The sequence below is a fragment of the Salvia miltiorrhiza genome, chromosome 1 (assembly GCF_028751815.1).
Source record: "Salvia miltiorrhiza cultivar Shanhuang (shh) chromosome 1, IMPLAD_Smil_shh, whole genome shotgun sequence".
In the NCBI taxonomy this organism is placed as follows: Eukaryota; Viridiplantae; Streptophyta; class Magnoliopsida; order Lamiales; family Lamiaceae; genus Salvia; species Salvia miltiorrhiza.
This window is the reverse complement of record NC_080387.1, coordinates 66228530-66247387: the sequence shown is the minus strand read 5'-3', so window position 1 is coordinate 66247387 and position 18858 is coordinate 66228530. Positions and strand designations below refer to the sequence as shown.

At 37.8% G+C, this 18858-nt stretch overlaps 4 protein-coding genes across 6 annotated transcripts; 1 reads left to right on the top strand and 3 right to left on the bottom strand.

Annotated features, from left to right (window-relative positions):
* Nucleotides 1-2826: 2826 nt before the first annotated feature.
* On the bottom strand, nucleotides 2827-5995 carry LOC131011819 (11S globulin subunit beta-like). The gene is made up of 5 exons (XM_057939681.1): nucleotides 5540-5995; nucleotides 5205-5473; nucleotides 4945-5136; nucleotides 4164-4853; nucleotides 2827-3314 (listed from the first exon to the last, which is right to left on the bottom strand). The coding sequence occupies exons 1-5, from the start codon at nucleotides 5829-5831 to the stop codon at nucleotides 2928-2930; spliced, it is 1830 nt and encodes a 609-aa protein (XP_057795664.1). The 5' UTR covers nucleotides 5832-5995; the 3' UTR covers nucleotides 2827-2927.
* A 377-nt stretch (nucleotides 5996-6372) lies between these two features.
* Nucleotides 6373-9824, top strand: LOC131005138 (protein-L-isoaspartate O-methyltransferase 1-like). Of its 3 annotated transcripts, none has more exons than XM_057931953.1 (5): nucleotides 6437-6737; nucleotides 7725-7995; nucleotides 8276-8440; nucleotides 8640-8909; nucleotides 9579-9824. In XM_057931953.1, the coding sequence occupies exons 1-4, from the start codon at nucleotides 6519-6521 to the stop codon at nucleotides 8894-8896; spliced, it is 912 nt and encodes a 303-aa protein (XP_057787936.1). In that variant the 5' UTR covers nucleotides 6437-6518; the 3' UTR covers nucleotides 8897-8909; nucleotides 9579-9824. The 3 variants fall into 3 exon arrangements, with proteins under 3 accessions (XP_057787937.1, XP_057787936.1, XP_057787935.1); XM_057931952.1 differs by having other exon boundaries at nucleotides 9350-9824; XM_057931954.1 differs by lacking the exon at nucleotides 9579-9824 and having other exon boundaries at nucleotides 6373-6737; nucleotides 8640-9046.
* A 579-nt stretch (nucleotides 9825-10403) lies between these two features.
* LOC131005139 (28 kDa ribonucleoprotein, chloroplastic-like) lies at nucleotides 10404-12906 on the bottom strand. Its single transcript, XM_057931955.1, has 4 exons — nucleotides 12349-12906; nucleotides 11669-11770; nucleotides 11157-11432; nucleotides 10404-10698 (listed from the first exon to the last, which is right to left on the bottom strand). The coding sequence occupies exons 1-4, from the start codon at nucleotides 12766-12768 to the stop codon at nucleotides 10633-10635; spliced, it is 864 nt and encodes a 287-aa protein (XP_057787938.1). The 5' UTR covers nucleotides 12769-12906; the 3' UTR covers nucleotides 10404-10632.
* Nucleotides 12907-14553: 1647 nt separating this feature from the next.
* LOC131005136 (probable galactinol--sucrose galactosyltransferase 2) lies at nucleotides 14554-18438 on the bottom strand. Its single transcript, XM_057931951.1, has 14 exons — nucleotides 18279-18438; nucleotides 17959-18174; nucleotides 17594-17859; nucleotides 17408-17498; nucleotides 17271-17319; nucleotides 17083-17174; nucleotides 16874-16981; nucleotides 16669-16785; nucleotides 16168-16578; nucleotides 15935-16076; nucleotides 15773-15840; nucleotides 15552-15686; nucleotides 15261-15472; nucleotides 14554-15186 (listed from the first exon to the last, which is right to left on the bottom strand). Exons 2-14 carry the CDS (start codon nucleotides 18135-18137, stop codon nucleotides 15095-15097), a joined length of 1962 nt encoding a protein of 653 aa, XP_057787934.1. The 5' UTR covers nucleotides 18138-18174; nucleotides 18279-18438; the 3' UTR covers nucleotides 14554-15094.
* Nucleotides 18439-18858: the final 420 nt, after the last annotated feature.

The following is an 18858-nucleotide window of genomic DNA, read 5'->3' as shown; positions in this document are numbered from 1 at the left end:
TATATTTACGTTGAGATGTGGAAATCCAGATAGCTTTCACTGTTGCTGCTGATAAGTTGCACAAAAATTATCTTATTGCTTTTGAATCTTTTATCTTAGAGGGTGTTTGGCTGAGGTTATAAGCTTATAAGCTCTTTAAAATAACTAATAAGTTTATAGTGTGTTTGCTAAAATTATAAATTCTTTAAAACAGCTCTAAAATAAGCTCCAAAAGCTTACAAGCTCCCAAAAAAATAAATTCATTTATCCTAACTTATTTTTTCATAATCTTATATATAACAATTAGTACTTTATAAATATTATTCAGTTATAATTTTCTATTTTCATCATATATTAAGTTCATCTCTCTTCGATTTTTTCTCTCTAGCTAAAAATGATCTCTCTAAATTATAAGCTCAATTATTTCAAACACTTTAACAATTTATAAACTGTTAAAAAATCACAAATACTCATGTGCAACCGGTTGCACCGTGCAACTAGTTTCTAGAATGACACTACTTCATTCGGAAAATAACCCTTGAACATTTCTGAATGACACTACTTCAACATACAATTGACACTTGAAGATCTTCAAGTGTCATTTGTATGTTGAAGTAGTGTTATTCAGAAATCAATTACACGGTGCAACCGATTGCACGGGAGAGTACCTCTTAAAAGATTATCTCTTATAAATTTTTAAAATATTTTATAAAGTCTAAGACTATATAAACTCTTTAAAATAAGCTGAATGAAACACCCTCTTAATTTGATGTCACATCTTAGGTAAAGGTGGGCTAAGTTTGTAATAAGATGCTTGCTTTCAAGATGACGGTGCACAATAGTTATCTTTGCTACATCTAGTCTTATGCCTCGGGATTATGCAAGTCATATGTCATATCATATCTATCTATCTATCTATACATATATAAAAGTTGATCCGTTGGCTAAAATTTTTTCCCGCATTTTTACTCAGTATGTATTTAGAAGGTTGATTAATATATGAAGCAGTTACAATTTTCGAAGCGGTTACAATATATCTAACAAAAGCTACCACCATTAATTATGCATAATAATCAATACTCCCTCCGTCCCGCTATTCATGTCTCATTACTTTTCGGCACGGAGATTAAGGAGAAGTAAATTAGATGAATTAGGAGTGTAGTCCACATGATTTAGTTTGTGATTAAGGAATAGTTAATTATTTCTATTTTATCATTATTAAAAAAGACTTATTTTTTTATAATTTAATTTTATATAATCTGTAATTTAATTTATTTTAATATAATCTGTAATTTTATTTTAATCCTACCTAAATTTCGAACAAACATGTGCAACCAATTTCCATTCATCATCTGCCTATAAAAAGGAAACGGGACATTATCGGTGGGACAACCCAAAAAGGAATACGAGACATGAATAGCGGGACGGAGGGAGTACTAAATAATTTATTGTGGAAATTAATGTCTCAGTTTGTACTAAAATCACTCTAAATAGTTAAATGTAGATATATTGTAACCGCTTCGAAAATTGTAACTGCTTCATATATTAATCAACCTTCTAAATACATACTGAGTAAAAAGGCGGGAAAAAATTTTAGCCAACGGACCAACTTTTATATATGTATAGATTCATGATTGCAATGTCTGTGACATTGTAAAGACTTTGTGATTTTGTGTTTCTATAGACTTCTATAAAATTATTTTTATGATATGCTTGTGTAGGATGTAGATAACCCACTTACTTATGGATGTTCCTTAACAAAATTTTTCTTTTAAAATTTGACTAAATCTGCTTTTTGGTATATTTGTAGTCATACAATTGAATGGGTTACAGATTCTAAAACTTGATGAGAACTGACAATGGGATCCGAAGCAGTAGCAAAAAACAACAACTTTATACATTGCACCCAAAACTCGGTATACATGTTTTGGAATGGAAAATTCTCACGAGCCATAATGCAGAACATCAAGTCCTGATACCAAAGATGACACAGGAACCAGCTGATCCAAGACTATCGTTCAAGTTTCAACGGCGGTAGTTTGTTATTATAGTTTCTTACGCAATGACTATAGACAAAAGTCAAGGTCAATCACTTTCTCACATGAGTTTATTTTTTAAGAAGCCTATTTTAGGCATGATCAATTTTATGTAGCTGTTTTTAGTGTTACAAGCTGAAGAGATCTAAAATCTTGATATGTAATAAAGACAAGTTATTCGTCTACTACAAATGTTGTATATAAAGAAGTCTTTCAAAATTTATAATAATAAGATGTTGCAGTTGTCTTTTGATATGTTACCCCCTCCCCTGTCCGCCAAAAGTATGACACTTTTGATTGGCACAAAAATTGTTGGTGATTTTTATACACTTGAGAAAGGGTCCCACCATTATATGAAATGAGTGGTTGAGATTGAATTAAGGTGAACTTTTTTTTGTAAATGAGAGGGGTATTTGTAATGTAAAAGATAAGGAAAAATATGTGGAATCATATTCTAAAAAGTAGAGTGTCATACTTTTGGTTGACACAAAAATGACAAAATTGTCATATTTTTTCATGGACAGAGGAAGTATTGTTTTTATATTTTTTTTGAGAAATTTAAAATGTTAATCTTAAAATATATTTTTAGTAGTAATATAAATTGTATAACAATTTTATAACTTTTATTTGATGTCTTACTCAACTACTTATAAACGTACTATGAATTTTTATGTAAATAGATAAATTTTAAAATAATTTAAGAATTTTTTTATTATCTTATAACTTGTATTTAATTTTAATAATATTTGTGTATATTTTGAAAAATGAATTAAATATATGAAATTTCAATAAAATACGTATCCCGTGCATCGCACGGGTGAAACGCTAGTTGGCATCACACTTTAGCACAAGCCGATATACATTATTCCTCTTGAACACTTATTTTACATTTATTTATCGACACACATTTTCTCAAGCAGAAGCAGGTCGTCTCTGAGTCCCGCTGAAAATGACCGTCTCCCGTCGTGAAAACTTGAGTCTCTCGGCCTCCTCCCTGGAGACTTGGTAGGCGTTGGCGACGACATCGACGGGCAGCCCCCTGATGGCGGAGGTGCGGCCGCTCAAGGTGTTGATAATGGCGTTGTCGTTGGTGTTGAACGCCACCCACTCAAAGCCCTCCTCTCCAGCCTGCTTGACCACGGTGAAGTTCTGAGGCACCACCACGACCTGGCCCTCCCTCAGTTGGCCGTCGAATACGGCATGCCCGCGGTGGTTGACTATCTGCACCCGGGACGCCCCGCGAGTGACGTAGATGAGGCTGTGGGCGTTGGCGTACCAGTGCGGCGAGAATATGGCGTTCTGTCAATCAAAATATATATATATATATATATATATATATATATATATATTAATTAAGTGTTAAGAGCTAAGAGAGAGATGTTGGGAAATCAGTTCCCCATCCAAACTTGGTAGAAGCAAGAAATAAGAATAAAACTAGACACAATTTAACAACACAAGAATTTAACGTGGAAACTCCAAATCCGGAGAAAAAACCACGACACACTGAAAAATTACTATATGATAAATTTCTACAATCACACAGTATTTCTCACCCTCTCGACTCACAACCACTACACTCTTACAAGTCTTTGAAAACCTCTCACCCCTCTAAAACAAAGAGTAAGGAATTTCAAACTAGAAGTAATCACAAGACTAAAGGTAGTGATTGGTGCAATTGTATCAAAGACCTTGGAACTCCTTAAATAGCCTAAGGGTCTCCACCTACTTTGATAGCAAAACCAATGTGGGACAAAAATCCCCACTTTCATTTTTAACACAATTCCAACAATCTCCACCTTGTTAAAAATGAAAGAAAAAACACCATTGTCTTCACCGACAATTATGATTCTTATCACAAAGAACCATCATCCTCAAAAGAGAATAAACCTACTCCACCAAATGAGTAGAACACTTAGAATAAACCATTCTAAGAATTTTACTTCGGCACATGTCGAAAAAACCTTGCTGAAATTTTGGTGCAACCTTCTAGCTTTTGGCCCTCCTAGAATTCATCAGCCATCGACATACTTTTCACCACACACCTGCATCCATGCCAAAAAACCATGCACATGTGGTCCAACTAACATCGTCACATCCTCTATCATGGCCATTGGACATGCCATAAGGATATTCATGTCCTCAAAGGACATCATCAAACACGATGTTAGCTGCTCGTTCGGAGCTTTCTGCCGAATCCGCTCCACCTTGACAAGCTCCACCTGGACAGTTTCGCTTCGTATGGCCGGGTTTTCCGCACCTCCAACAAACAACGCCCTTGGAGTCTTTCTTCCTCCCTCTGCTAAAGGCCACCATTGCTGAATTTTCCGATGAAGGACGTCCTTCACTCATCAGCCTTCTTTCTTCCAAAAGAAGTTTGCCCGTGACTTCAGCAAAGACCAGAGTTTCCTTCCCATAAACTAATATTGGCTTCATGTGTTCATAGGAACGTGGAAGAGACAAGATGAGTCTCAATGCCTTATCCTCATCTTCAATTTTCGCTCCAATACTCTCCAGTTCAGAGATAATGCCATTGAGAATACTCAAGTGATCTGAAATCTTCACACCTTCATCCATCCGTAAGGTATGAAATTGTTCCTTCAAATACAACCGATTCGAGATGCCTTTTGCTTGGTACAGAGCTTCCAGCTTTTCCCAAAGCTCCTTTGCACTCGAAATCCCATGTACATTTGCAAGTACATTCTTGGCCAAGCAGAGACGAATTGTGCTTGCCGCCTTCAGATCCAGATCCTCCCAATCTTCATCACTCATACCGGACTTGTTGTTTGCGTCATCATCTGCACCGGGCTTTTTGACTGCACCCGGACTTCCTTTCAGGGCCTTGTGTAACCCAGATTGTATCAGCACATCCTTGACTTGCACTTGCCACAAGCCAAAATTTATTATTCCATCGAATTTCTCCACGTCGAACTTCATTTGGACTTGAAGTTGACTTGACGTACCGCTTCTCCACCAAAATGAACAGCCGTCTCGCAAGAGACACCCCGCCCGGATCTTTCTCAAGAAATCCTTTCTGATGTGGAAGATCAGACAATGCTGCAACCACAGAGCATACTTGCTCTTCCTCTTGCTCGTTGTTGGGGTTTCCGGCCAGGAAGAAGGACTGCATTCATTCATTCATTTTTAATTATAATAACACTACCATGGATGTATATCTATATATGTATGTACCCTTGGGTTTTGGTCGAGTTGGTTGGCATAGTTGGCGTTGTGGTGGAAAACAACAAGAACAAGCTCTTGATCGCCGTCGTTGTAAACCCAGTGAGCCTCGCCGGCCCTGACGGCGATGACGTCACCCTGCTTCACATCCTCAACTTTCTGGTGTCTGTCCTCTCTGGATGATCTCTCGCCTCTTTCCTTGCGAGAATATTGTTGTTGGGCTGATTCGGCTTCGAATGTTTCGGGGCAGCCAGAATTCAAAACTCCATAAGTTCCCCTGCCTGCATATACACATGAGTTAAACAATCCATTTCAATTTCCAAAAATATACATGCAAATAAATCAACCTTGGACGACATAGACGAGAACGGGGGCGTTGTGGTAGACCGGCAGCAGGAGGCCTCTCTGCTGGATTCTGTGGCGGCGGATGGACACACCGGCGCATCGGAACTCATCGTTCCGGTTGTCCCAGAACTCGGTCTCTCCGCCCTCCGATCTCACGGTGTAGGACGGCTCCCGGGCGTCGATGTTGCTGATCTGGCACTCTCCCACCTGCCACGACCCCTCTCGAACATGAGTGGCGCACCCCAATCCTAACACTAGAAGAAAGCTTACAACTGAGAGCGAGAGCTTCGCCATGCTGGAATGTATTGTATTTTGATGATGTGAAGCGGCGAGGCGGAAGCGTCATTATTTATAGGGGAGAAGTCTGCAACATGCATGGCTGCCTACCTCCCATGCCTTCCACCTATGATTTTCTCAGGGGGCACCTGGCTTCATTCATGCTTCCCAAATTATGTCTCTTTCTCTTCTCTCTTGCATCTATATGCTTCCACTTTTTGTATATTTCCTTCTTATGTACTTGGACCAATATCAAGGCTACATACATACCTTAATTACTGCTCTTCAATTCAAAAACTTAACCATAATATTTTTCATGCATGCACCTACCGAATAATTTCTAGTTGGTGTGAAGCCTTGGGCAAATAAGCTTTATAATTTCTATAATTTTATTGTGCTTATCTAGCTTTAAACACTCTATAATAATATTCCGACAAGAAGTCAGGCTCAGCCTTTCAACTTGGGCCCAATCCCAATACACAATACAGTCATGAAGGCCTCAAAATATACTAGTCCATTTACATGCCAAAACTAGCAGAATATGAGCTAGAGCTGAAATAGGCCCAAAATGAGTAGTAAAAAGCCCAGCCCAAAATGAGGGGGTGGGGTGTGGGGGTTGGACTTTGGAGGGTCGAGAAGGTGGAAGAGAGGGACACGAAGCAGAGGTACAGAGAAATGCAGAAATTTCGAGGAATATATTAAAAAATGCATTCCTCGTCTCATTATTCTTCACTTTCAGTTATTGCGAGCCATTGTAGCTATCGTACGCCTCTCGGATTATCCTATTTATACCTCACTCATCGCCGCTTCCACCACCGCCCTCCGCTGAAGCTGGCCGCCGCCATCACCGCCTTCTCCTACCGCCGCTGCCGCTTTGCCTACCCGTATCTCCTCACGGGGAACTCTCTCTTATCCCGCATGGAGGTACGCAAACTAACACACACTCTCTCGTTTCTCACTCTGTGTGTTGTTTTGCGCTAGATGTGTGTGTATTTCCTTCTTTTTTTTTTGAAGAAAATGCTTATTTCATATTGAAGACAACGGAAGGGGCTGCAGCTAGAGGAATTTGGTTAATGTTTTCGTGTTGCAGTAATTCCTGAATGAAATTTGAGAATTGCCTATTTTTACAGGAAGTTATGTAACTAAGATGCAGAATTAGTTATAAATGATATGTAGGTTAACTTGTAAGTGGTAGCTGTTCATGAAATTATTGTATTAGGCACCTGAAATATGTGGCAGGTGTAGAGGTTTCTATGGTGGAGTAAGATGTCTAAGTTCTATATGAATATGATATGTGATTTGATTGCGTTAAATAAAATACAATTTGAAGCTCTTTACATCTTTTCTTATTGGCTTTCTATTTGGAGCATGTGTGGTTGAAAAATCGAACTTCTTTGGCACTCTAGCTGGAAGAAGGATTTTTGGTGGAAGAATTGTAATGAATACGACAGGGATCATGTTGTTTGATTATTTTTTGACCTGGTAGAAGCGGTAAAGGAAGGCTTATGTCATTCAAAGCTATGAACTCGTGCTTTGCTATGCGTTGAATTAGATAATGCTGCTAGTTTGTCTCGGACTAGGATCTAATCTGCTGAATCCGCAAAGATTTAGCAAACATCAATGCATTAAAAAGAAGTGCTTTGTATTGGTAAAGATGTCTGTTCTGCCTATTCGCTGCTTCTATAGAAGTTTTTTTACGAGTCTAGAAGTTTGAGATGTTGGGTCTGAAACCTTGGCCTGATAAGAAAGTAGCTAAATAAGAATGTTGACTTACTAGAAAATTGAATTTACTTTATTTGATATTGCTTCTTTTTTTTTTCCTTTTTTCTTTTTGTATTGATTTTGTGACAGGTCATGAGACAGATCTGTGTGTTAAGTCTTATCTCAATATTGTTTTATGTTTACCAACAGCGGTTCTGGGCTGGAAGCGGTGTTGGTAGGAACCAAGAAATGGTGTCTCATTTGCAGAGCTCGGGCGTGATAAGATCAAAGAAAGTTGCAGAAGTAATGGAAACAATTGATAGGGCTTTGTTTGTGCCAGCGGGTGCACAACCCTATGTTGATAGTCCCATGCCGATAGGCCACAATGCTACGATTTCTGCTCCTCATATGCATGCAATGTGCCTCGAGTTATTGGAGAACCACTTGAAGCCCGGCATGTGTGCACTGGATGTTGGTTCAGGTAATATATATTGTTCCAGTTGCTTAATGCCATGAGGTTTCTTATAATACAGTTGAGGTTATTTTGGCGCTTCCTCGTTTTTCAAGAGATTGACCCTCAAAATATCATTTTGTATTACTCATGCTCTTGTGAGATAAATTACATGTTTTAGTACCATCTATTGGTTTATATTGTCCCACTTTGTTAGTTATGTTAACTAAATGTTGGTGAGAAGCTTGTAATGATTGGAAATGTTATTTATTTGTCGAAATTTCTAGATTCATCGAGCCTCATGTTGTAGGGACTGGTTATTTGACTGCTTGCCTTGCCCTTATGGTTGGACCAGAAGGCCACTCCGTTGGAGTCGAACATATTCCGGAGTTGGTTGAGTCTTCTATTAAAAGTATCCAAAAGAGTGCTGCAGCTCCCCTACTTAAAGAAGGGTCCCTCTCAATCCATGCTGCAGGTGTTTCTTTGTTTCTTTTGTAATTTTATACGCAAACGTTACGGCACTCATTAGGACTACAGGTGGGTGGTGTTGTTTCCTCAAATCATGTACAATGAAGAATGTATGTCGATTTGTTAGAATCCTCTTAGTCATGTTGCAACCCTGAAGTTATATCGTTCCATCTACATGGATTACTCGTGTAACTATGTGATAACAGATGGAAGGCAGGGCTGGCCGGAGCATGCACCTTATGATGCTATTCACGTTGGAGCAGCTGCACCAGAAATCCCTCCAGCACTTATCGAACAACTGAAACCGGGTGGCAGATTGGTGATCCCCGTTGGGAATATCTTCCAGGACCTGCAAGTCGTGGACAAGAAGGAGGATGGCAGTCTAAGTGTCCGGAGTGAGACCTCAGTACGTTACGTTCCATTGACAAGCCGAGAGGCTCAGACCCGAGGTCACCAGTACTAGGTTTTCCCAGCAGGTATAGTAGTGTGCAACTGTAAGTAATGCATCTTTATATTTCTTTTCGTCTTGGTTATGTACAGAATATGCTGGTGACCGTGTATAACATTTACATGATATGTATGTATATATACTACTAATATTCCACTGGTAAAAGTAGCAGACTAGGTTCCCAAAATTTCTTACTAGTTTTAATTGTCAAATAATGAGTATAATAAATTGCACCATCTTCTTGATTTCTTCCTTGTTGTCGCCTTTGCATGTTTGTAGCTTGATTGTATTGATGATTATTTATGCTGCTATGGCAGCATAGGAAAGATATCTGCATGTCTGAATTTCTTTTAACGTCTATCGTTCTACATTTGATTGTGTCGAATCAAGTGTTGTCTTAAGTTTTTTTTTTTTTTTTTAAACGTAAAACGTAATAATTTAACCAAGAGCAAGTTAAACTTGGGTTAGGTGTTGAGTCGATTGGGTGTCTTCATTCAAGCGAAGGTACAGACGAAGAACAAAAGGATCACTTGGGGTCAGCGGGGCCTTCAAGCATCTGAAAATTAACCGGGGTTGTAACTTGTAAATGACATAGCCTTCCTGATAGCAAATGACTTGACTACTTCATAAAACGAAGTTATTCTTATTCTTTTTTCCAAAGAAGTCCTGCTCCAACGAGTAAATCTGCGTCTTACAGACTCGGACAAGCAATGGCGCAGTCGGAAAAAGAAACCTTAGTGGCAACTGGGTCTTCTACATTGAATTCAATATTTCAAGAAATCTTCGTTTTGTGGGTTTGCGCATTCAACATTTCAAGAAATCAGTTTTCCTGGATAAGTGAGTTCCAGTTTCATGATGTGGGTTTTTGTACAACGATTTGTATAAAATCTGACAATTTTGATCATTTTAAACGAATACAAAAATCGACTGGGGGTGTTAAATACCCGCTCTTGTTCTTAGTGGTGGAACTGTAGACGAGAGGTTTTCGTTTTGGAATTATGCCGCTAACAAATTCTTGCTCGTGCAATTTGAGCCACTAGACTTTATTTCCCTGACCAAAGGTAACCTTTATAATTTAGTAAATCAGCATCCAGTTGTTGAAATTATGACCATATGTTCCAAATTCAGAAAAATTGCAACTCCCAATAAGTAATGAAAATATTAAAAAGAGACATGTGTATTGGCATCATTTTACTTTTCATAAACAACTTAAACGGTGTGTTTCACTATGGAAAGCAAGATCTCAAACAAGTGCTGAAATAAGGCAGATTTTAATAAAATGACTTAATTGAGATACTAATTTACTATGAAAAGAATCAGTCAAATGGAGGTATATATCTTGTCGAAAACTGGCAATATGCCACCCAGTATGAATATATCAAACATTGGTCTGGCAGATATTTGAATTTTACCCAATCAGATGGTATAGAACACATTTGTATTAATGCTATAGTTGATCAAATCATCAGTTGCAATCGCAAAGCCATTAGAAAGCAGATAACAGCAAAGGTGCGTTACGAAATTAACATAATCTGACTGCTTAACAATATATGATAAATGGACGAGCTTTTTTTGTAACTGTTCTTCAAATTCAAGGTAGCACTACATAAGACAGGAAAACTGGACAAGTAAAATAAACTTCCGGGCCGTCGACAGGACTCGAACCTATTTGATAGTCGAATATGACAAACTCAAAATCCCATCACAAAAAAGGCATGTAACACAAACTACTTGCTTAGTTCTTGTAGCGATCAAAACCTGCCACGAGTTTGCCTTTCTAAGGCTGCATTTACTTTGATTGGCCTTCCGTCCAAAGTCTGCACCCAGTGCAATTGCAGATGATTAGCTCAATAGCAAACAACAAATAATTATAGATAGATTAACAAGTACTATCACTTTCCATTTTCAGAAATATTTCATACTTCCAATAATGAGACAGGTTAGAGCCAAATGAACTCCAAAGCCCTCACTTTTAGATACTGAAAAGTCGGATTGTCAATAGGAAATTTGCAAAAAATGAAGTTGGCTTTTAATTGAGTCACAGTATTCATGCAAATTTTTGGTTGCCTACACAAATTTTCAGTACCCCCCAAAAAAGGATGGTCCTAGATTTGAAATCGAACTCAATTTTTTTGGGCACTACTCTGTCATTATTGAAAGTGAGAGTTCTAAAAAACATGCATATTTTTTTAGGCTAAATAGTGATGAACCCTAAATTAATCATTGTCATCAAAGAAATGTTCAATATTTAGTAAGAGAGAACAAGAGGATTCACCTCTCCATCAAGGCTGGAAATGGCATCATTCATCTCAGACTCAGTTGACATCTCTACAAAGCCAAAACCACGCGATCTTCCAGTTTCCCTGTCAGAGACTACACGGGCACTAACAACTACACCATGCTCACTGAAAAGCTCCTCAAGACGGTCGCTATCCACAGTCCACGGAAGGTTGCCAACATATATTCTGTGACCAGGCTCTCTAGGAGCACGTTCTGGCCGTGATCCTTTAGGAGCAGCAATGTTAACAGTCAAGAACCGGCCATCCAAATCCTGTTCAAGAAGGGGAAAAGAAGGAAAGCTAAACACTAGTGGAAAATCATCAAGGTATAAACTAACCAATAATGATAAACATGTTCGTTGCCCATTTGGAAGATAAAAGTATTAGAAGCTTAAAAACAATACATCATGTGATGCAGCATTATATCATATTGATCACTAATTGCAAGTTTAAGAGATTCCAGACGGCCAATATATCAAGAAACAAGCACAAAAAACTTGAAACTTACATAACGACTGAACAATTCCACAGCCTTCTCAGCCTCTTCCACGGTGCTCATTGTCACAAAACCAAACCCTCGGCTGTTACCAGTCATCCTATCATAGATAACCTGCATAAATCAACAAAACAATCAACAAAACCAAAACGCAACAAACTCACCCAATAGTTACACATACAAAATGCATCAAATTTATCCTCTGCATCACATCTCATGCTAAAAGAAGTCCAATTTTCCCAGTCAAACATTAGACCAAAGAAAATCTTCCAAATATGAGAAGCTCATATGAAAACCGAACATAGTAAACTCATCCCACCATTTCACAAAGAAAATGCATCATTTTTATCCCTTCTGCATCACAACCCACTCAAAATCATGAGATGAGAGATACTTTCAAAGCCAACAAACAATCAAGGAAATGTAAACATAACGAACCCATCCCATCTCACATCGAAAACTCATCACGGATATCAAATTCATCAATTCTGCATCACAATTCACAACCGACAAAATCATGCAATAAAAGAAATCTTCATTGCCAAAAAAGCAACCTTGAAAATCCAAAAATAACAATCTCAAACCATTATTTCACATATAAAACACATCAAAATTCATTTATTCTCCATCACAAACCATTCAAACAAACAAAAAAGGTCTAAATTCAAAAAAAAAAAAAACACCAATTATACCTCAGCAATCTCAACAACTCCAGCCTGCTCAAAGAGATGACCCAATCTCTCACTATCAACATCAAAAGGCAAATTCCCTACATACACCTTCGCCCCCTCCGGCGGCTCGACGACGAACCCCCCCTCACTCTCTTCTCCTTCGACTCCACTTTCATCAGTCACAGCCGCATCCCAGCTCAAATTCCCCTCAATTCCTTCAAGAACTGCAGGAACATCGTCACCTAGAGCCGACACAACGCTTTTCTCCTTCCTTCCGATATAGAATAGAGAAGTGAGAGAAAGTGAGGATATGGGCTTGCAGTAAAGCTGGAATTTCGCGGGTTTATACGGAATGGAGAGATAAGGGTGAGAATATGAGATTTTTGATGGAGTGAAGAGCGTCGGGCTTGAAATCAACGCAGTATTAGCTGCAAAAGCCATTGTATTTGCAGAAATCGTAGAGATAGAGAGGAGAAGAGGATGGAAGGGGTTTAGAAGGGTTTGTGGTGAATGGGTAGGTCTTGAAAGGGTTTCAAGAATGAAGATAAGGGTACTATTATTCCTATTTATTAAATACAAATTTCATTATCTATTTGTTTATTTATTTATTTATTTATTTTCCCTCCTCTCTTGCTAAGGACAGGTTAACCTAAAAAGTAGATTTCATCACATTAGATGAAAATAAAACATTTCTTACTAACTTTTTCGAAATTATATTAAAATTTTATTTTGTTTTTAGTAAAAGTGACTATTGGGCAATATTTGATTAATTTGAATTCCGATTGACTTTTATGTGTATCCGTTTCCTCAGAAATAGGCAGTAAACCCACTAGAGGCAGAAAATATAATTTAATTGGGAATAAAATAATTAAAATATATATGAACTTTTGCAGTTTTTATTTTTGCATTAAACTTTTACATTTGGCCAGAAAATAAACAAACTCCAACCACCTTTTCTTGAGAAGATTTAAGCATAATATTGCTCATCTTTTGGGAGCACCTTCTATCATCAATGTTTATAATTAATTTACTTCGTCATTTTTAAATATTAGATTTTTATTTTATTACTATTTTATAAATTATTATCGAAATTATCAAATTCACAAATTACATAAAATTAAAGCTCTACTTAATCATTATTCCCTTTAGCTTTAAAGGGATGATAAAAGAATAAAATCAGAGTTTGATTTTAATGCAATTTGTATATTTTATGACCTCATAATATTTTTCGAAGCATTAAAATAAAAAATAATCTTAAAAAATATTGAAATTGACTAAATATCAACAATGTTTATGAAAAATACTTACAAATTGTGAGCGATATGTCGATAAGATAGCCGGCTTCAATGTTAAATGGGCAAAGGCGTAGGGCCCCTAATTTGAGGGGCCTCAAAATTTAAAAACAATCACATTAATAACATAACCCAATATTTTTTAATCTTAAACTCATTAAAAAAAATTATACTCCCTCCATTCACAAAATGTATGTGGTGTAGTGAAGGGTACGAGTTTTAATAAAAAATTAAAAAAATATGATTTTAATGTTAAAGGGTAGTATTGAGTTCACCAAATTGTAAAAGGAAATAATGGGTATTTTGTAAATATTGAGTGTGAATGAGATTTAAAGTATAAATGAAATTTTTAAAAAGGAAAAACACATAATCTTTGTGGACGGAGGGAATATATTACTATTTCACGTTGATGTTAAAAATTTATTTTCTAAATAGAAAATGATACAGATGTGTTAACACATAAATAAAGTTGACTGGGAAAGTTCTTGAATTTGTTAAAATTTTGTATTGTTTTTCTAATATTTTGTTGCTTGTGTATTAATTTTCGATCATTGCCGCTTGAACAGAAAGAAGTTTTTTAAAGTTAAAATAGATAAAATCATATTTATATTCTACTATATCTTAAGAAATATTAAATGAGATGGAGCAATAATTTTATGCATTGAAAATGAGTTATTGAAAACGCTTAAAGATTTTATTTCTTTTAGAGGAATCTTAAAGATTTTATTGATAATTTTGTTTCTCAAAATCTTAGAAAATCTGACAATCTTGTCTTATCTCCAACTAAACAAAAATCTCAAACTTTCATTTCTCTAAGGGCTTAATTCTTCCGTTTCCGATTTTGCGTAGGGCCCCGAAATATCAGGGCGACTCTGGATATATATTCTCATTAAACACAATTAGCAAAGGCAAAATATTTGCAAGACATATCGAGTATCATGAAAGGAAGGGAGTAGTTATATGTATGAACTATTAATCAAACTACAATCTTTATTGTTTGTTAGTTGTTACATTTCTAGATTTCCTCAATCATTTGGAAACTCTATGACATAACTAACTAACTAAAAAGAAAACCTTTGTTACTAGTTATATAAACATATGTTAAAACTAGTGATAAATTGCATGAGAAAAGATTGTCAAAATGCAATTTCAATCTCCTTGAAAGTGCCATCACTCTGAAGATAGATTGTGAATAGTCCATTCTGAGAGCTATAAGTGAACTCCTCATCTTTCTTGTCAACCTTGCACCAACTAGGTTTGATGCTGCAATACCCTCCAAATACTCCCGCCCCTCTTGTTCTCATCGCCATCTTCTCCTCGTCCACCACCCTGCATTCTTCGATTGCTCCGCCGGAGTTGTACATGTTGATCAAGCCGATGGGAGCAAACTCGATGCCGCCTTTAAGTGTCTGCTTACGATGCAATATGTGTTAGTGCTTTTGAATGAGCAGTATCAAACTTAATCCAGCTTTTACTCACTTTATTGGCGACACTGTGAAGATTTCACATTGCAGTAGACCTAACGACACTTCAACGCTTTCACCCTTTGCCACTCTGCAAATTGTTCCTGTCATTGAAAATTTCACCAAATCAACATGGTGAAACAACTCAGTTTCCTTTGTGTGTGGGTTTAAAGCTAACCTGAGTTGAATGCATATACAGCAGAGTCTCCTATCCAGTTTTCCCCTGCAAGCTCCTCAAGAAATTCTACGTCGTGTGGACTCACACGGCCTGAGAGAGAAGTAGGCATGGGAGTAGATTCAGACTGTTTCATAGGCCATGATCCGACTCCTTGGCAGTTGAAAACGCCTACTACTCCGGTTAGCTTGTTCAAGTTCCATATCTTGAGCAAGCTGTGAAAAGTTTTGAAATATCATTAGATTTCCACATTTTCATACAAGGTTATGCACATGCACAAGACACCACGGTTACCTCTTCCCATCCATGGCAGGATCAACAAACAGGCAGTCCCGGGTCGGCCTGCCTGCATATCTAGCCCTCAGCACCGATCCATCCGGCAGAACTAGCTTCCTCAGGATCTTGAAATCGTGCTCTCCCGGCTTGTCACTGCATCATTTGATCACAATTCACAAAGGCATCGAGATTTCCTCCTCTGCAACGAGGTTTTTGATCACGTGAGACGGGTTTCTTACCTTACATAGACCGGACAGCCCCCTAACGCCCTTGCTGCACCGTGGAACTCAGCCGTGCTATGGTTGCTCTGCATTCAACACATTCAGACAAAAGGTTACATCTGAGCAAGATTGTTTTCCTTGAAATAGTATGTTAGATGAAATGATGCAAGAAATGCTTACGTGAAACATATCCCAGTCAGGAACCACAATCTCTCCAAGTAGAAGGCTGTTGAAAGAGACTGATGCAATGTGCAATGTCTGAAAAGTTGGCTCATTGGGCATGAAATCCTCAGATGCTCTAGCCGTTGCACTCCTCTTAAAGCTGAAACATCGATTCAAGCACACCGTGTTCGTTACTTGTAGACACAAGGAAGACAATGTTGGACCAAATAGGCTGCGGTGAAGAAACATACCTGAAAATAGAGTCTGAATTGTGGCACATACAAGAGATCAAGTTATTGTTTGGAAAGTTTCTCTCTATGGACTCATCAAGAGCTTCGTGATAGCGTTTAGTGATGGAAACCCGGCCACCATATCCGGATCCGAGAGTTTCTAAGAGATTCTGAACATCAACCTTGACACCATCCACACCACAGCTAGCAAGGTAGCTGTGCATGTCATTGTAGAAGTCGAAAACCTTCTGAGGATCGATCACTCCCACACCGTACTTCTCCAAGCTGTCGAGGGCTATGTCCCTTATGTTACCAACGTTTCCTTGAGACAAAACTGGATATTCGAGCTTAGGGTTGTACTTCTTCACTGCCTCGGATGATTCAAGAACTCCACCCCAGTAACCAGCTAAGGCATGCCACATGTATACATACCTAAATCAAGATATGAAAAAAACATGACTATTTGAGGTTTTTTTTTTTTTTACTTGTTTTAGGCAAGAACTTGATGATCATGGATCTTACTTTAGTCCATAATTCTCTTTGATGTAATGAATCAGTTGTTTCAAGTTTGTGCTCGAACCATCTGATTCTGAACAAAATTTGCTATTTTCTTTTATATCTGCTAATCTTGTTGCAAACCTACGCAAACAAAAGCACCATTATTGAAAGTTGAAATATATATAGCCTCATCAAAATGAAGAGATTTATGATCATGGGACTGACTTACTGTGTGCCCTCAATCGGAGGTTCGCCTTCTTTTTGGAACTCGTTGACAGTTTCCTGCCACCCATCGTCTATGATTAAGAACTTCGGACAAATCCCTCCTTCTTTGAAACTGTGAAGAACACAGAAGTTTCTCACAAATTGTTGTGTAAAAAGGGATTCCATTCATACACCAAGTGAGAAAAAAAGGGCCTTGTTATCGAGTGATCAAACCTTTCAAGTCCATCTTTGATCCCTTTTGGACTGACTTCTGTGTAGAATGCATCCCAAGTGCACCAACCAAACCAATCCAAATGCGCTGGAGTCTGAATTTTTGAAGCCCCATTCTCAGTTCATATAACAAAACTCTGTGTGTGTGTGTGTGTGTGTGTGGATGAAGGACTAATTGATAGATAACATACCTTCTTGTTTTCTAGATGAGTGAATGTACCCTTATGTTTGGACAGAATCCTAAAAGAAGACGAGAATTTTCACAAAATCAAGAATCTGATATCTGATGTCTGAAATCATGATCTTGAAAAACAGAAGCAAAACATACTTGACTGAATCCGTAATCAGTTCAAAAGGATTCTCCCCTGAGTTAATAAACACTCCCTCCAAGGCTTGAGAAGTTTCAACAGCAGCATCACCTTACAAAAGCAACAAAAAATTGGATAACAAATCAGAACAGTAGCCACTCGAATGGAACAGTAGAAACAACACATTTTCTTGAGATGAAACCAACCACTTTGGTAGCAGAACTGGAGCTCGTTTGATGCAGTCCCCTGTAGAGTCGTCCTAAAGAGTCCGTCCAGCACAGCCAGAACGAGCACGTAGAATTTGTTGTGCCCCGTTGCAGGAGCTTCGTCTTCCACAACGCCTAGCACTGAATCTTCCCCTACCTCTAGCAGTAGCATCTGAGTCTCCATTGGAATTTCACTCGCTGATTTCCCAACTCGTGGTATCATCCACCAAATTTTGGCTATAAATAAGCACATAAACTTGCAATTCCTATATTTGTTTTTTTTTTTTTTTTAAACAAGAAATCAGGGTCATATCCCAGAAATTAAATCTGGTCACAAATGGAAACTATAAGATGAAGAAACTCACTCAAGAATTCCAAGATCGATGACATGGAAAGAACTGGAGGTGGGGGCATTGGCCCCCATGAAGGCTGATCCCGAGCTTGCCGGAGAGACAACAACGTTGTCTGGCACTCCAGTTAGGACAACCTTGCCTCTCACCATAAGGCAACCATTTTTTATGACCGGAACTGCTGTGATCGTCATTTTCCACTATGAATTCTACGTTGTTTTTCCCTTCTAACTGCAAGAAAAGTGCCATGAAAATATACACACGCAACACAATGCATGAAAAAAAAAAAGTCAAGAAAACAGAAAGAAGGCGAAAATGGGATGTCAAAATGTTACCTAACTTTTGTAGCAAACTTCTAGTACAAGATGTAAAGAGAGAGAGAGAGAGAGAGAAGGAAATGAGGGGTGAGAAACAAAGAACCAAAATCGGGTGGTTTTATAGCAAAATCTAGACAAAAGCATCCAAACCATCCTTTATAAATAACATAGGCATCGACGACCAAGAAATATTATTTTAAGAATTTGGATTTTGTAGTAATGTGGGACGATTTAGATCAATAAGATTTTAGTTAATGATACCTGGGGCCAGTCCAAGCATAACTGACATGGATATGAGTCATCATTTGGATTATTTGTATGTGATATTATTAGTGCATATTTATATTCCAAATTCAACCTTTCCACAATTTATGGAGCCAAGCCTACCCAAGAGAGCACCTAACCACCGCTTCATTGACTTCATACTTCACTAGAGTCATTTTGCAACAGGGATATCATGAACAAAACGTGAGAGAGAAAGAGGCAGAGAAATGAGTAATGTCCTATTTGAAAACGAATATTGCCCCTGCATTAGTAGTGTTTTATCTCAATTGTGTTCAACTTTCAATTTTACCTTTGTCATAAATACAAATTCTTT

What these genes read in the sequence shown, in the direction of transcription:
- LOC131011819 (XM_057939681.1), bottom strand. Translation starts at nt 5,831, where the DNA reads ATGGCGAAGCTCTCGCTCTCAGTTGTAAGCTTTCTTCTAGTGTTAGGA. An exon ending in TCTCGTCTATGTCGTCCAAG is followed by an intron (nt 5,474 to 5,539) that starts GTTGATTTATTT and finishes GTGTATATGCAG; the next exon opens with GCAGGGGAACTTATGGAGTT. An exon ending in CTAACATCGTGTTTGATGAT is followed by an intron (nt 3,315 to 4,163) that starts GTCCTTTGAGGA and finishes TTTGATTGACAG; the next exon opens with AACGCCATATTCTCGCCGCA.
- LOC131005139 (XM_057931955.1), bottom strand. Translation starts at nt 12,768, where the DNA reads ATGGCTTTTGCAGCTAATACTGCGTTGATTTCAAGCCCGACGCTCTTC. An exon ending in GAGTTGTTGAGATTGCTGAG is followed by an intron (nt 11,771 to 12,348) that starts GTATAATTGGTG and finishes TGATTTATGCAG; the next exon opens with GTTATCTATGATAGGATGAC. An exon ending in TTTCCAGCCTTGATGGAGAG is followed by an intron (nt 10,699 to 11,156) that starts GTGAATCCTCTT and finishes CACTGGGTGCAG; the next exon opens with ACTTTGGACGGAAGGCCAAT.
- LOC131005136 (XM_057931951.1), bottom strand. Translation starts at nt 18,137, where the DNA reads ATGACGATCACAGCAGTTCCGGTCATAAAAAATGGTTGCCTTATGGTG. An exon ending in ATCGATCTTGGAATTCTTGA is followed by an intron (nt 17,860 to 17,958) that starts GTGAGTTTCTTC and finishes AAACAAATATAG; the next exon opens with GAATTGCAAGTTTATGTGCT. An exon ending in TGTATATGCATTCAACTCAG is followed by an intron (nt 15,187 to 15,260) that starts GTTAGCTTTAAA and finishes TTTCAATGACAG; the next exon opens with GAACAATTTGCAGAGTGGCA.
- LOC131005138 (XM_057931953.1), top strand. Translation starts at nt 6,519, where the DNA reads ATGCATTCCTCGTCTCATTATTCTTCACTTTCAGTTATTGCGAGCCAT. An exon ending in CTCTCTTATCCCGCATGGAG is followed by an intron (nt 6,738 to 7,724) that starts GTACGCAAACTA and finishes GTTTACCAACAG; the next exon opens with CGGTTCTGGGCTGGAAGCGG. An exon ending in TGCACTGGATGTTGGTTCAG is followed by an intron (nt 7,996 to 8,275) that starts GTAATATATATT and finishes CTCATGTTGTAG; the next exon opens with GGACTGGTTATTTGACTGCT.